The sequence below is a fragment of the Bombyx mori genome, chromosome 24, assembly GCF_030269925.1.
Source record: "Bombyx mori chromosome 24, ASM3026992v2".
In the NCBI taxonomy this organism is placed as follows: domain Eukaryota; kingdom Metazoa; phylum Arthropoda; class Insecta; order Lepidoptera; family Bombycidae; genus Bombyx; species Bombyx mori.
The window spans coordinates 2,599,055-2,614,911 of record NC_085130.1 but is presented as its reverse complement, the minus strand read 5'-3'; the positions used below and the strand labels follow the sequence as shown (position 1 = coordinate 2,614,911).

The window sequence follows — 15,857 nt, the reverse complement described above, 5'->3', positions numbered from 1 at the left end:
ATATGTATCATAAATAAGGTCATGAAAACTAATTACTAACCAGCTGATTTTTTTTTATTGGTTACCTAGCATTTGCATAGTTTACCAGCCACATTATCCTACAAACTGCGTGGTACGTTATTCCAGTCCTCCAGTTACATAGTTTTTTTCTGGTGGTAGGACCTCTTGTGAGTCCGCACGGGTAGGTACCACCGCCCCGCCTATTTCTGCCGTGAAGCAGTAATGCGTTTCGGTTTGAAGGGTGGGGCAGCCGTTGTGACTATACTGAGAACTTAGAACTGTATCTCAAGATGTGTGGCGCATTTAGGTTGTAGATGTCTATGGGCTTCAGTATCCACTTAACACCAGGTGGGCTGTGAGCTCGTCCAAACATCTAAGCAATAAAAAAAAAACAATAAAAAAATAAGGTTAAATTAATGAAATTAAAAATAATATTATTTCGTACATTTTGCTATTGGAGCTGAAGCCCACTATTATCCTTGCCCACAAATGCATGCGCACAGCATTGCTTACGGTGATCATAACCACGTAAAGTTGTTTTTAGTCAACCTCGTATTTTATTTGTCTTTCAAAAAATAATTTGAATAGTTAATCTGTGCTGCAAAAATATAATAATGGAATGTTTTTTGTGTATGTAATTTGTTATCTGAAAATAGAGATAACAGAGAAAAAAATAATAGAGATATGGCTTTCTTGTAAGAAATGTTATCTGCTCGAAAGCAACACAAATATTGTGATGTTGTATTGTCTGAAAGTTGGGGTGATGTAATAATAGGTTATCATTCCTGTTGTTACAAGGAATTTAGAGTAAATTTAATGTTTATATATATTTCATTTCATTTTGTATACTCAAAAATTACAAATCTTGTAGGACTAATAAAGCACACACCTTTTTTTTTGTAGGACATTGTTTTATTTGGACGAAAAATATATTAACCTATCACGTGGTGCCTTTGTCCTACAGTTACTAATAAAAAATAAATAAAAAAAAGGCCTGCGGTATTGACAACTTTTGAGCGTATGACCAAGATGACATACCAGGCAGTTTGTAGGACAATGTGGCTGGTAAACTATGCAAATATTAGCTAACCAATAAAAAAAAATCAGCTGGTTAGTAATTAGTTTTCGTTACCTTTTTTATGATACATGTTGGAGAGGGAGGACTCCCTAACAAAACCTTATATTTTGTAGGACAAATATTATTTCACGTTATTTAGATAATTTTCTTGATAATTAACAAAGAAAAAATCGTTGAGTAATAAATTTTTAAAATTCGTGAAAGCAACATATTTTATCCTTGCAACCCCAAATAAGCTACCACTTACCAACGTTACTGTAATGAAAAAAGTTGGGCGTCTAGTCAAAAGGAAGTTACTCACGAAAAATCAGCTTGTTAGTAATAAATAACGAAAAGTGTACCAGGGATCCTGTACAAAATCTATTTAACTTAGAATTCTTATTTTTACTGCTTGGATGGGTGGACGAGCTTACGTCCCACCTGGTATTAAGTGGTTACGGGAGCCCATAGACATCTACAACACAAATGCCGCCACGGAATAGATAAATAAGTCTATTCCGTGAATACCGCCACTCACTTCAAGACAAGAGTTCTAGACTTTTTTTTCAGCACAATGGCTGTACCGCTCTTCAAACCGAAACGCATTACTGCTTCACGGCTGAAATAGGCAGGATGGCGGTACCTACCCATGCGGACTCACAAGATGTCCTACCACTAAATTCAAACAATTTATGTTTTGCTTTTAATATCAAGAACTAAATCAACACAGTTCTATACTTGATATAATTGATTCTATTCCAATATTTGTTACCAGGTATACGAGTGTAAATAAGAATTAAATACTCACAGGTCGTTTTCGAAGTCCTCATTGTCATCTATGATAAGGTCTCTGCAAGGAAGGAAAACAATTAAAAAAACGATCCCCAGAAAAATCGCTGGATAATGCTATTCGCCAAACTAATGTACATGTAGAAACTAATGGAAGTCGCCACTGACGGATCAATCAGGGGAATCTTTGTAATTTCAAAGATCGATCGTTTTTTGTAACCACGTTAATTTTTTTTGCTTAAAATTGTTCAATATTATCAGCTAAGGGACGTCTGTCACCAAAGTATATTTAACATATAAATCTTCCTTCTCTCCACGCGCGATCCAACATGTGCGCAGTTTTAGTTCTAGCCGATAAGAAGGGTGATTATACAATATTCATAAAATACCGAAATGCCATATTATTATTACGGTTTCGTGTTCTATAATATCGGTTTGCACGTGTAATTATAGCTTTTAAAGTACTATTGTATCTCACGTATCGCGACACATTTTAAATCGACATTATCTATCAGCGTCTGTCGACTTAGTTAACATTGCGAAAACGTGTGGTCTGTGTAAAGATGGCTACTCTGTCAATTTCGGTTGTTCCGCCGCATTTAGGATGAAAAAGAGAAGTTCTTCCACTGAAGTGATGTCAATCTTCTTTAGACGGACGGTCCATTGTTTTTGGTTCAATTTCTAGTTCCAAAAGGTCTTTAGCGCAAGACTTTTGCTTTATTTCTCCTATAGTTGCCGCTCTTATCTCGTATGATTAACACGTATCACTCTTTTTGCACACAAACCAACCCCTCATAATCTTTTTAAATATCAACTAGCATCTGTCGTTAATTGTAATGAATTTTAAATATTCCATCTCGGACCGATTTCTGTGATTCTCAGTCGAGACGCGAACGTAGACTGATCCCGGGTCGACGCCTTATCAGCCACTCGGAATATCATAAACAACTAGAGCTTCTACCTTGGAGTAGTAACTAGCTCTGTAGTCTTATGTAAGGTTTCGTAATTCGAAGTAACTTGACAAGGTCAAACATTGCGAGCTAAATTAGAACTACTTCTACATCAACTGCAGGTTTAAGCTTTAGGGGACGCGCAGGGTATTTGGTAGTTAACGGTCCGTAGATGTTGGGAGCAGACCGCGGCCCCAAGGATGTTTTTTAGGGTCTTACCAATCGAACGATTTCCCTTGCGGTCTCTCACCCAATGTCCGATCTCCGCCCGGGATCAGAACCCGGGCAGAACAGGGAGGTTTCTGTAGGCATCACTACAACCAGACTCATGGAACAGTACGCTAGATTGGAGTCTTCACGCTCGAACTTTCTCTGCGCCGGGATGCGGTTAATTAGCCGCCCTAGCCACGATAACCGTACAGTCCATTCTAAGTACCGCTATTAGCAAGTTCGCGTGAGCAACGTCTTACAACATCGTGTTTTTAAAATTATGATTTTTTTTTATTTTTTGTTGTTGCATAGACGTGTGGACGAGCTCACAGCCCACCTGGTGTTAAGTGGTTACTGGAGCCCATAGACATCTACAACGTAAATGCGCCACACACCTTGAGATATAAGTTCTAAGGTCTCAGTATAGTCACAACGGCTGCCCCACCCTTCAAACCGAAACGCATTACTGCTTCACGGCAGAAATAAGCGGGGCGGTGGTACCTACCCGTGCGGACTCACAAGAGGTCCTACCACCAGTAATTACTCAAATTATAATTTTGCGGGTTTGATTTTTATTACACGATGTTATTCCTTCACCGTGGAAGTCAATCGTAAGCATTTGTTAAGTACGTATTTCATTAGAAAAATTGGTACCTGCCTGCGGGATTCGAACACCGGTGCATCGCTCGATACGAATGCACCGGATGTTTTATCCTTTAGGCCACGAAATGGCGCAACGTCATATGACGGCCTCTAGATTATCATATTTATTTTGTCCGAACGTCTTTGGACGTCTATTTTATGGGATAATTCCTATGGCGCATCTACTTAGCGCCGCAACGCATTCGATTTTCATAGCCTACACCACCGCTGCGTTCCCTAAAAAACATCATCATAAGATGTACGCATTACGGCGGGACTTTTTTAGATGTTGCTAGATTTTGTAGGGGAAAAAGGTGCGCCACAGTAGCAGTATTCAGAAATGAGGTTGCTCACGCGAACGTGTTCGGGCTTACAGTGAATGTCGTGGCGTGCAACCTCTTTGACAGGACATAAGACCTATAATGACTAGACATAGACACAGACTAAGACCGAGATTTGAAAATAATTCGATAAGAAATGGAACGAGGGCGTACGTGACCAGCGGCGCGGCAGTACATTTTTGGACGTCCTTAAAGAGAGACACAAAAAGACGAAAAAGAACGAATTGACCGTTCTCATGTAAGACGACAACAGTACAAGCGACCGTTCAACTGACCTTTGACCGTTCAACTGACCTTCGACCGTTCAGTGAATTTATCGCAACGGACATCGCAAATTACATAATTTCATTTAACGATACTTCAAATATACAGACAAGACACAAAAAAAAATCACGAAATAATATAAAATCGGTAGGGGGCGGCTTGGCTCTGCCCCTGGCATTGCTGAAGTCCATGGGCGACGGTAACCACTCACCATCAGGTGGGCCGTATGCTCGTCTGCCTACAAGGGCAATAAAAAATAAAAATAAAAAAAATAAAACCAATACAAACAAAAAATCATATTAAGCATTATCTGGTACGCTGTCTATATTTGATACAGCTTCTTTTTTAAATCGCCCAAGCTAATTTTCTGTTTACCCCGGAAAAACGACCCATATCTTCGAGCTCTTTACGAATTTTCTATTTCCCGGTTTCATTACTGGTTTTATTACTGGTGGTAGGACCTCTTGTGAGTCCGCACGGGTAGGTACCACCGCCCCGCCTATTTCTGCCGTGAAGCAGTAATGCGTTTCGGTTTGAAGGGTGGGGCAGCCGTTGTAACTATACTGAGACCTTAGAACTATATCTCAAGGTGTGTGGCGACGTTTACGTTATAGATGTCTATGGGCTCCAGTAACCACTTAACAACAGGTGGGCTGTGAGCTCGTCCACCCATCTAAGAAATAGAAAAAAAATTCTATTATTTTACATACGTAGTAAGTATATCAATAAACCTATTGTTGTACCTAAAAAAAAATATTCATTAACACGCGAAGGACCTGAGAGGGGCTTAACGATTCCGTAGATGAAGGGAAGGTTGAGAAGGTTAAAAGCTAGAGCTTCAGAGAAAAGCGTGTGGCGACACAACTTTATTTTTGTTCGTTTGTATTCCTAATTTATTTTTATTAGAAGTGGGTTTAAAAAACTTATTAAAAGCTTCGATTTTTGTTAAAAATAACTAAGATACTCCTTATCTATTTAATGGATTCTCGCTTAAACAGATAGATAACTTCCAGGTCATCACACGTGCACCGATCTTAATGTTATGTTAATTAATGATGTTAATTTTGCTCAATGTAATGAGTTTAGATAAACCCAATGGACCCACGAATGATATCGTTTTAAAGATAAATGTCATCGGGCTTTTTTTGTTGTTGTTTACATAGTATTATGATATTTGTGTTTTATTTAGTTGAATAACTTTCAGGTTACCGAAATCAAAATAATTGACGTTATGCAGATATGAGTCGACTATTATCAAAGCCGGCAATGTGACTTTTGGACAATTATTGGTAAATCAGAAAAACGAATTATTGACTTTGTATTCCATTGGCAGTCACAAAACTCTTCTGAACGACATATTAGATAAATAACAGGTTAAGTATTAACCTTTATTTAATGCAGGTTTTGAACCTTATTTTTTGAAGGAGACGATTATATTCAAATCAATCTGTATTGACATATCAATAATTTTTTTTTGTCCAAATGCACAGATTGCCACCTTTGATAATAGACGACTCAATTATATTTGTACGATTTATACACCGTTGTGTCGTGGCTGCCGGAAACAATCTTATTTAGTAACGATATAGTATGAATATTTGATTGTAAACTAGCTGACCCGGCAGACTTCGTAGTGCCTCAATCGATAAATAAAAGACCTAATCTTTTGTATAAAATAAACTTTAAAAAAAACAAACGGAATCCGTCCGGCGGGGGATACATCGAAGGAAAAACAAAATTGTTATTTTTATTTCATTCTGAGCATTTTCATGTTTATCTACCTTTTAAACCTTCTCTGGACTTCTACAATTCAAGACCAAAGTTAGCCAAATCGGTCCAGCCGTTCTCGAGTTTTAGCGAGACTAACGAAAAGCAATTCATTTTTATATATATATAGATAGATAACTTTAAAAACTTACTTCTCGGATGGCATTCTTGTTTAGTGCCTTGAAAATTATATTCCAAACTCAACGGCTGTTCTCTGCAACAAAAAAAAAATATATATATATAAAGAAGACTGAAGGATTTTCTTTCCTTGGTTGTCACAGCGGTTCAACTTTATGGTAGACAGTGGCTTGGATTGGATCTGCCTACAAGGGCACTAAAAATAAATAATAGTTTAAAAAAAAACTAACAAAATACGCTTTTAAAGAAAATCCAACTAAAAAATAGAAAATAAATGTACTGTAAAAAAAGCATGCGGTGCTTTTACAGATATTATCAAAATAATAATCCTCAAATATCTGTCAATAAAATATTTATAACTATTCACACCATGCACACCACGTTTTATTTAGAATAAATTTACATATTATATTTTTTAGTTGGATTTTATATAAAAGCGTGTTTTTTGATATTTTTTTATAAACTATTATATATTTTTAAGTTATTAATACGATTACAAATATATTAATAATTAGTTTGAACAATTACGCAAGCCGCAAGGTCACTATTAAGTTTTAAAAATTTTTTTTTTATTGCTTGGATGGGTGGACAAGCTCCTGGGTGGACAGCCCACCTGGTGTTAAGTGGTTACTGGAGCCCATAGACATCTACAAAGTAAATGCGCCACCCACCTTGAGATATAAGTTCTAAGGTCTCAAAGAATAGTTACAACGGCTGCCCCACCCTTCAAACCGAAACGCATTACTGCTTCACGGTAGAAATAGGCAGGGTGGTGGTACCTACCCGTGCGGACTCACAAGAGATCCTACCACCAGTTAAAGTCAACTGTTTTCTTCATGTTACGCATGTCAACAACTGTTTAAGACGGTATTCAAGAGAATTCATGAATGACTAAGCTACCCCTACTACTCTACTATAAATACGAGTGACTATTCTCGCACACAATAGCACATCATAATAGGGCTGAATACTCGGAAACCCATCCCGACCGGAGCCCTCTTCTTCAATATCGCGAAGGCGTTCGAAAAAGCACAACGGTTTGATCTACAAACTGTACAACATGGTAGTACCAGACAGACTCGAGCTTTTTTTTTTTCCTACATAAGCTGGTAGCCTGGAGCGGCTATTCCAGCGTAACCGTAACTAGTAGGTGAGCTCACGGGACTCAAACCTGACGACGATGCTAACACGAACCCTAGCAAGAGTCGTGCTTCGCAGAATCTACCACCGGATCGGAATCGCGACCCACTGAGAAGATCCGGCGAGAAACTCAGTGGGCTGTGTCTGAGAGTTAATTTACTCGTCGAGCCCTTCGTCGGAAGCGACGGGTTCGACGAGAACGGTGACCGGTGCTTGAAGTACCTAGAAGCACCGTTAGTGGATCGGGAGGATCCGAGATGACGTGTTTTGGGCGACGTCGACTGCTTTCCATTCTGTCCGCAGGATCGGGAATGTAGTTACCGGCGGCCACGATGAGAGGGTTCTCGTGTCGTGCCACTTTATCGAAGTGGAACCAGACTCGTGCTCATCATACGAGACTTCTTGTCGAACCGCTCTTTCCGATATAGAGTTGAGGGAACTCGCTCTCATCCCCGTCATCTAACCGCCGGAGTCCCGCAAAGCAAAACGATACTTGTAGAAATAGAGGCTTAGCAATAAATAAGTAAATGTTGAACTCAATATTTCTGTATGTAAATTTTGAACTATGCAAATGGCTAGCCATTTTGAAACATTCCTAAAGACCTCAAATTTACAAATAGGTTAATTCATTTTTCGTTTTTTAAATTTTTGTTACGAGTCTTATTATCTCATATCATGTGTAACGTACTTGCTTCGGCAGTACATATAATAAAATTGGAACGACAAAGAAGATTAGCATGGCCCCTGCGTAAGGATGACGCGCAAAATCGTGAAGCGTTCCACATTTTTACTGTAGCTATATTGTATTGGACAATGCTGTCAAGCTGATAAGAAAGAAAAAAAAAAGAGTTATGTAGTAACATCAAGGTTACAATAAACGGTCACATACGTAGATACATTATTACCCCAACAGATAAAAATATAAGGTAGTCAAATTAGCGGGAGTCCCACCCGGCAAAGAAAGGAAGGTGATGGATGAAAGAAAGATATAGTGTGAGGCATGTCAGTGCGAGAGGCATACAAGCGAGAAATGGTATGAATGTGTAACATAGAATAATAAGGTCCTGCCGAGCCTATGGGCGGGGAAAGGCGAATAAAAAAATAAAAAAAATCATGTATAACTATAAAGATATAGTCATATCACGCTGCTGTTAAAATTAGTATATCAATTGAGTGAATTTTAAATAAATAAAAAAATATCTACCATAAAATCATTTACTAGGAAAGCTTACTGAATTTCGCATAGTCAAAATTTCCTTTAATGACGTTTTAATTCGATTTGAAAATAAACAAAATAGGTAGGTAGGTATTTCAATTATTTAACAAAGGGCTACTGAAGCATTGAAACGATTTGAAACATTATTGAAAATTATAGTTCTCTTTTCCAAGGAGCCTAATCAAGTCGGCTGTTTTATTTTTATTTTTAATAAAATAATTTTAACATTTATACTTTTTAAAATTCATTCTAATGTCCATTAACAACAATGTATGAATAAAAACGAAATTATAGAAACATTCGAATTAATTACGTAGTCGTTGCGATGGTTTGCGGTAAACCTCAAATACTGATATTCCATTTAATACGCGATGTTTTTAGGATTTATATAAATTTATATAATATGTTTTTAGTACCGTAAAAAAAAGGTTCAAGATCTTCACAGCGTGAAACGAAGCGCATATCCTATTTTTTTTATATTATCTGTGCATTTTTTAATCAATCACGACTTTGGCGCCTTTTTTTCTCAAAATTTTCAAACATTTTATCTAATTTTTATTGTCGGACTAAAAATATATAACATTATTTCCACAAATCGACATACTATTTGTCCGGTGCGTGGAAAAAATAAATTTCAATTTTAAAATATTAACGACTAGCTGACCCAGCAGACTTCGTAGTGCCTCAATCGATAAATAAAAGACACATCAAGGAGACACATCAAAGGAAAAACAAAATCGTTTGTTTTTATATAATTCCGAGCTTTTTTATATTTTCTCACCTTTTAAAATTTCCCTGGACTTCCACGAATAATTCAAGACCAAAATTAGCCAAATCGGTCTAGCCGTTCTCGAGTTTTAGCGAGACTAACGAACAGCAATTCATTTTTATATATAGAGATGATATACTTCCAAACACAGACAAATGATAAAAAAAAAAAACAAAAAGATTACATTTATGTAATAAAATTGAAACTTACTTATAATTTCACGATGCACGCAGATTCTTATTAGGACAGATCCGAAACTAATTGACTATAACGTTTTAAAAAAATTAATAATAAAACAAATAGCAATATACAACACGATTCAAATAATATGCAAAGTTTATTTCGGACGCGTTATAACAAGCTTGTTATTAGAACGTCTTAACACGACAACGCTCAGCGCAGACTAACTTGAACACACTCACAAACTTTTGATTTATATACGAGAATTTACGAGATGCGTTATATAATTTGCGGTATGTTAATTATTATTATCATACTTTTCATTTTTAGTTACCAATAATTTTCCTCTTATTCTGTACTATGTCTTCTTTTTTGTGTGTACATAAATAAATAAATAAATAATAATAAACGTAAGTGCTCGAAATAAAGCAAAATGCAATTTTTTTTTATTGCTTAGATGGGTGAACGAGCGCACAACCCACCTGGTGTTAAGTGGCTACTGGAGCCCGTAGACACCTACGACGTAAATGCGCCACCCACCTTGAGATATAAGTTCTAAGGTCTCGAGTATAGTTACAACGGCTGCCACACCCTTCAAACCGAAACGCATTACTGCTTCACGGCAGAAATAGGCAGGAAATAGGCAGGGCTACCCGCGCGGACTCACAAGAGGTCCTACCACCATTAGTTACGCAAATCATAATTTTGCAGGTTTGATTTTTATTACACGATGTTATTCCTTCGCCGTGGAAGTCAATCGTGAACATTTGTTGAGTACCTATTTCCTTAGATAGCGGTATACGACAATAGTATTTATTACTCAAAATAAACAGAACAAAACAAAAGAAATCGTATACAAAATCATTAATTATAAACTTTTATTCATCTTTTTTAAACTCAAGCACTTATATTGCGGTCGTTAAGTGCTTATCTTATCAATGAAAAGTGTAACGTGTAATGGATAGTAGTCGATTAATCTGAATCATTCAAGATCATCATGAAGGTCATATAATCATTATACAATGAAATCGAATGAAATGAATGAAAAAATTTAGCAAAGCCCTGTTCTTGCTAGGACTAGTGTTGGCAACTCAATTAAACCCGACTCCTGTGAGCTTGCTTATTAAGCCGGTATAAACTGGAATAGGTTCTCGTGGCTACCAGCTATTGAAACACAATGATCTCTTATTACCTACTAGCGGCCCGATCCGGCTCCGCTCGGGACTTTAACAAAAATTTCAACGATATTTGACGTTGTTTTACTTTTTTAAATAAAATACCACTTATTGCGGCATAACTATAATAGTTAGACATATGCTGTCGCAATACTTTTTGTAAATAATAATGTGTTCTACAAAGTCGTAGTACATTATTTTATTCTATCCTCAATAGTTTTCGCAGGGCACGCGATGCACAGTGGGTCGATACTGTGATTTTAGTGACTTAGGGACCAACTTTGTTTTTTTACATTTTTCTTTATGTAGATAGATAGAGCTCGTTAATCTCAATAATAATTGTTTTGGGCAAAAATTACAAAAACTTTATAGTTTGGTCAGAAAAATGTGTTTTGTGATTTTTTTGTATGGAGCGGGTCACATTAACTTAAATTCCTGCTAAGTACCGCGAGGTCCCGCTTTGAAACTTTATTTTCCTTACACCTTGTCTAGTCTACTATCATTTGATGCTATGAACATGTGCATAAAGTTGCAACTCTGCCAAATAAATGGATCGAAAAAAATGAATAAATACATAGAATAAAAACCTTTATTTTTATTTTCGTAAGTGCTTTTAAGTTAAATTTGATATGGATTAGTAAGTACAAGCACGCAACAATACCCATAATTACATAATACCTAACAAAAATACATTTAGTAGGTCTCTAATTAATCAATCTCTGTAATTATTAGGATAATTAACATTAGTTACTGAGGATAATTAGTTAAGCAGCCATTACTGGGTAGTAGAAAATATAGTAAACATTTGTGTCTCTCTGGAAGTATAAAGTGACCATATTTATTATATACTAACTAGTGTTCGTTTATTCGTACTATTACTAACATCTTGTGATTGTCGTCGTGATCTTCCTTTGTCCGTTATAATTGATAATTTTATTAACAATTTAGGATTATTTATGATTTTAAGAGAGCAACTACAGTCGCTGTCTGATAATAAAAAACTTTCAGTTCCTACAAAATCAAATGAACGTGACCGAAGAGAAAAGTGTTGAGCCCCAAAAATTCTGTACGCACTTTTGTTCAAATATAAGTGCAATATGGAAACGAAGAAGTCGCATGTTAGCACAGTTTATAAGAAAAAAATGTGATTAGTTCGAATGTGCAATAAACTGGCCCGAAGGCATGATACCTGAAGATATCAACACTGTACAGGAAAGGCTCGAGATTTCTAATACTGAAGATGTTGAAAATGTACCACGCTCTAATGTACCGCAGAAGCCTCGACATCTACTTTTACACCTCGAAAACCTTTTGAAGGATTGGGATCCAGGCACGTTGAACAAATTTACCAATCGCTTTCGTTATCCCCGGATTAAATGAAACTACAGTTGCTAGTTTGAGAAACACTGGAAATGAAGATGTAGGAGAAATAATGAACCATTTGTCAAATCACCCCGAAGATCTAGAAAAAGTTAAGGAGTGTTTAAGTACAAGTAAAGTGAAAAGTAGTACATATTCTCCCGATAAGGCACTATTAGTTTCACTTAAATTAAGTAAGTGGCAGTATATAAATCTAAGAGAAGCAGCAAGTGAAAATGGGTCCGATTTATACCCTTCTTAATATAAAAATAAGCAAGAAAAGACCAAATGTTATCCAGGGAAAGACGAGGTAATTATTAATGAAGAAGGAGCTGCTATTAAAATGCAAGCATTACTAAGCTTGGCGGTATATAGGCTTTTAAATGTGATTACTTCGGATTTGGACTCGGCAAGAAAGCTACTGCTTATAAGCAAATAGGCTTTGATAGAGCCCCAGGTCAAAGTAATTATAAACAAAAGACTGAAACAGAGTTTGATGATTCATCTGTTTTCTTGACCAGTCTAGTTCCTTTAAGGCTTCAGAAATTTGATGGAACAATTGTTTGGGAAAACGACCTACCCTCATCAACTTTTTGTTGCCGTCCAATAATGTTTAAATTTATAAAAGAAACGCAGTCAACAATGGCAATTATAAAAGCTAGCATAACAGAAGAAATAGAAAGACTTCAGCCATAAAAAATCAAACAAGTTGAAGTTAAGCATCAATTGCACATGACGATGATAGACGGCAAAATAACCTCATATTTTTCAGAAACATTTTCTGCTGTCTGTGATATTTGCAAAGCAAAACCGTCAGATTTTTTGGAGTCACTTGCTTATCAAAGAGAAAATAATGAAGAAATATTCCAGTATGGAATGCCATCTTTACATGCCTGGATAAGACGCATGGAGTGCTTACTTCATATCGGTAAATATAATTTTATTACTTCACAATTTTTTCATCCTATGTAGTTTCCAGTGAGATTATTTTTTAAAATACATTTTTTTGTTTGCGTCTAATCGTTTGGACTTCAAGAAATGGAGTTGCAAGGGGCGATGACTAAGAAAAAATATCAATCAGAAAGAGCGCTATACCTTAAGCGTTTAAAAAGGAATACGGTGTACTTATAGATGTTGTCAAGCAAGGAGTAGGAACAACCAATGATGGCAATACTGCCAGAAGATTTTTCAGGAATGCAGAAGGAACAGCCCGCATAACAGGAATACGTAAAGATTTAATAGAGAGGTTTCACGTGATTCTTCAGGCTGTTGCATCTGGAGAGCGCGTGGACCTTTCCAATTTTTCCGAGTTTTGTAGATATACTGCAGAATTGTATATTAATTTATATCCCTGGTATTATATGCCTTCCAGTATCCATAAATTGTTGGCACATGGCAGTGATATACAATAATAATAAAGAAAAATGTGTGCGTGTACTAGTGTACACACGTAAGAAGTGAAACTTGTTTATGGCCTTATTTTTCGAAAAATGATCTACATGCAACTTTCTAGAAATTGGTTAAATAAAGTTAAATTAGATAAAGTTTAAACAAAAGGATTTTATTATCATAGACATGAATACAAATAATACAATTATTTCACTTTACCTTTTTGCTACTAAGATTATTACAGCATTTTAATAATACATCTCTTTGATATCATAATACCCTGGTACTTTTCTTCCTATAAATTAATAATAATAGCACGGTCCACGTGGTGTTAAATGGGGTTCCTGAGGTTCGTGAAGTTTGACCCACCTTGAGACATGAGGTCGATTTCTCAAATCCGAAACCATGCTTCAGAACATACCGCCGTTAATTATTAATAAATCTCTTTGCTATCATAATACCCTGGTACTTTTCTTCCTATTATTTTACGTAATAACAGTAATAAATAGCACGGTCCACGTGATATTATTAAGTGGGCTCCCTGAGATTATTGGAATTACAAAATGATTTCCGTAATCCACCTGGAGACATGAGGTCAATTTCTCAAATCGGAATCCATACTTCAGAACATACAGCCGTTAATTAATAAAGAAGGCTGTACGTCAGAGTAAAGTTATAATAATACATCTCTTTGATATCATAATACCCTGGTACTTTTCTTCCTATTATTTTACGTAATAACAATAATAGCACGGTCCACGTGATATTAAGTGGGTTACCTGGGATTATTGCAATTACAAAATGTATTCCGTGACCCACCTTGAGACATGAGGTCGGTTTCTCAAATGCGCATCCATACTTCAGAACATACAGCCGTTAATTAAAAGATGGCGCGTAACGGAAAAATGTGACGCGTAACCGAAAAATGTGACGGTAAATTTTTTTCCAACGCCGATAAGGAAGTTTCACTTCAAAAAGCTTTGCCTTTCGTGCCATTCCTATAGGTAAACTGTCGGAAGAGGCAGCGGAAGCTCGCAATAAAGATTTTCGGAAATATACAGAGAGTTGTTATTTTAGAAAGATAAGTAGACTGCCGACTAATGAGGATATTTTACACAATCTTCTTTTGTCTTCTTATCTAAAGATCGAATGGTGAAGCAAAATATATAATACTTAGAGAGATTGATTAATTAAGACCTACTAAATGTATTTTGTTAGGTATTATGTAATTATGGGTATTGTTGCGTGCTTGTACGTACTAATCTATATCAAATTTAACTTAAAAGCACTTACGAAAATAAAAATAAAGGTTTTTATTCTATGTGTTTATTCATTTTTTTCGATCCATTTATTTGGCAGAGTTGCAACTTTATGCACATGTTCAAAGCATCAAATGATAGTAGACTAGACAAGGTGTAAGGAAAATAAAGTTTCAAAGCGGGACCTCACGGTACTTAGCAGGAATTTAATTTAATGTGACCCGCTCCATACAAAAAAATCACAAAACACATTTTTCTGACCAAACTATAAAGTTTTTGTAATTTTTGCCCAAAACAATTATTATTGAGATTAACGAGCTCTATCTATCTACATAAAGAAAAATGTAAAAAAACAAAGTTGGTCCCTAAGTCACTAAAATCACAGTATCGACCCACTGTGCGATGTAAAGAATATTAGGTAAGTTTTTTTACACCTTGGGTTACATTATTGGAGTTTTAGTAAGGATCCCTAATATTTTTCAAAAAAGATTATAGCTTATGTCACTCGGGAATAATGTAGCTTCCAAACAGTGAAAGAATTTTTCAAATCGGTTCAATAGTTTCGGAGCCCATTCAATAAAACAAACAAATCTTTCCTCTTTATAGTATTAGCATAGATTAGTATTTATCAAAAATGGAATTCACAAAATAAGCACAGGAAATAATACTATAACCGAAGTTAATGATCAAATTAATTATTTAATTTACTCGTGATGACTATGGTATCACACAGAAGAATTGAAAATTACCCTAAACATGCGATCTTATGTTAAACGCGTTTCTCGCCTTAGTGACGCGAGAATCAGTCACAGATTTTTTTCATAATACATTTGAAAGACGAAGCATGTTACTGTTATCTTTATTTCTGTAATCTGACGAAGCATGTTGCGGATAATAACATGTACTTTTAGGTTAGGAATATTGTGTTCTTTTTGAAGTGAAAACTTCTTTAGAATCGTTGTGATTTCAAACCGGATGCAACGGAAAAAACGACAGGTAAGAGACACAAATACAAAAATGTGTAGGATGAAGCCAGCAAAGAATGAGACAGAAATATACATACTATTTAATACAGCGCCATCTGTGAGATTTTTTAATACTAACGTGTGTATGAAAGCTCTTGTAGTGAATTTTAATTTAGGATTATACGTGAAATTAAAATATCAATTCACAGAGGGCGCTACCTTACAATTATTTACTAATGACAACATT

At 35.9% G+C, this 15,857-nt stretch overlaps 1 protein-coding gene and 1 non-coding gene across 3 annotated transcripts in view; one reads left to right on the top strand and one right to left on the bottom strand.

Moving 5' to 3' along the window:
• LOC101740397 (uncharacterized) overlaps positions 1-15,857 on the bottom strand; it is a 43,088-nt gene that overhangs the window by 14,500 nt on the left and 12,731 nt on the right. The window contains exons 1-3 of one of the 2 annotated variants that reach the window (XM_038019863.2): positions 9,494-9,704; positions 6,173-6,234; positions 1,866-1,907 (exon numbers count right to left, since the gene is read on the bottom strand). In XM_038019863.2, coding sequence (XP_037875791.1) covers positions 1,866-1,907; positions 6,173-6,186 — 56 coding nt within the window. In that variant the 5' untranslated portion in view covers positions 6,187-6,234; positions 9,494-9,704. Of the gene's footprint in view, positions 1-1,865; positions 1,908-6,172; positions 6,235-9,493; positions 9,705-15,857 lie in introns of those variants that run through there. The other variant, XM_062675632.1, reaches the window with a different exon arrangement.
• Positions 7,983-8,087, top strand: LOC119630530 (U6 spliceosomal RNA). The gene has a single exon (XR_005246275.1). It is a non-coding gene; the product is annotated as a U6 spliceosomal RNA (small nuclear RNA).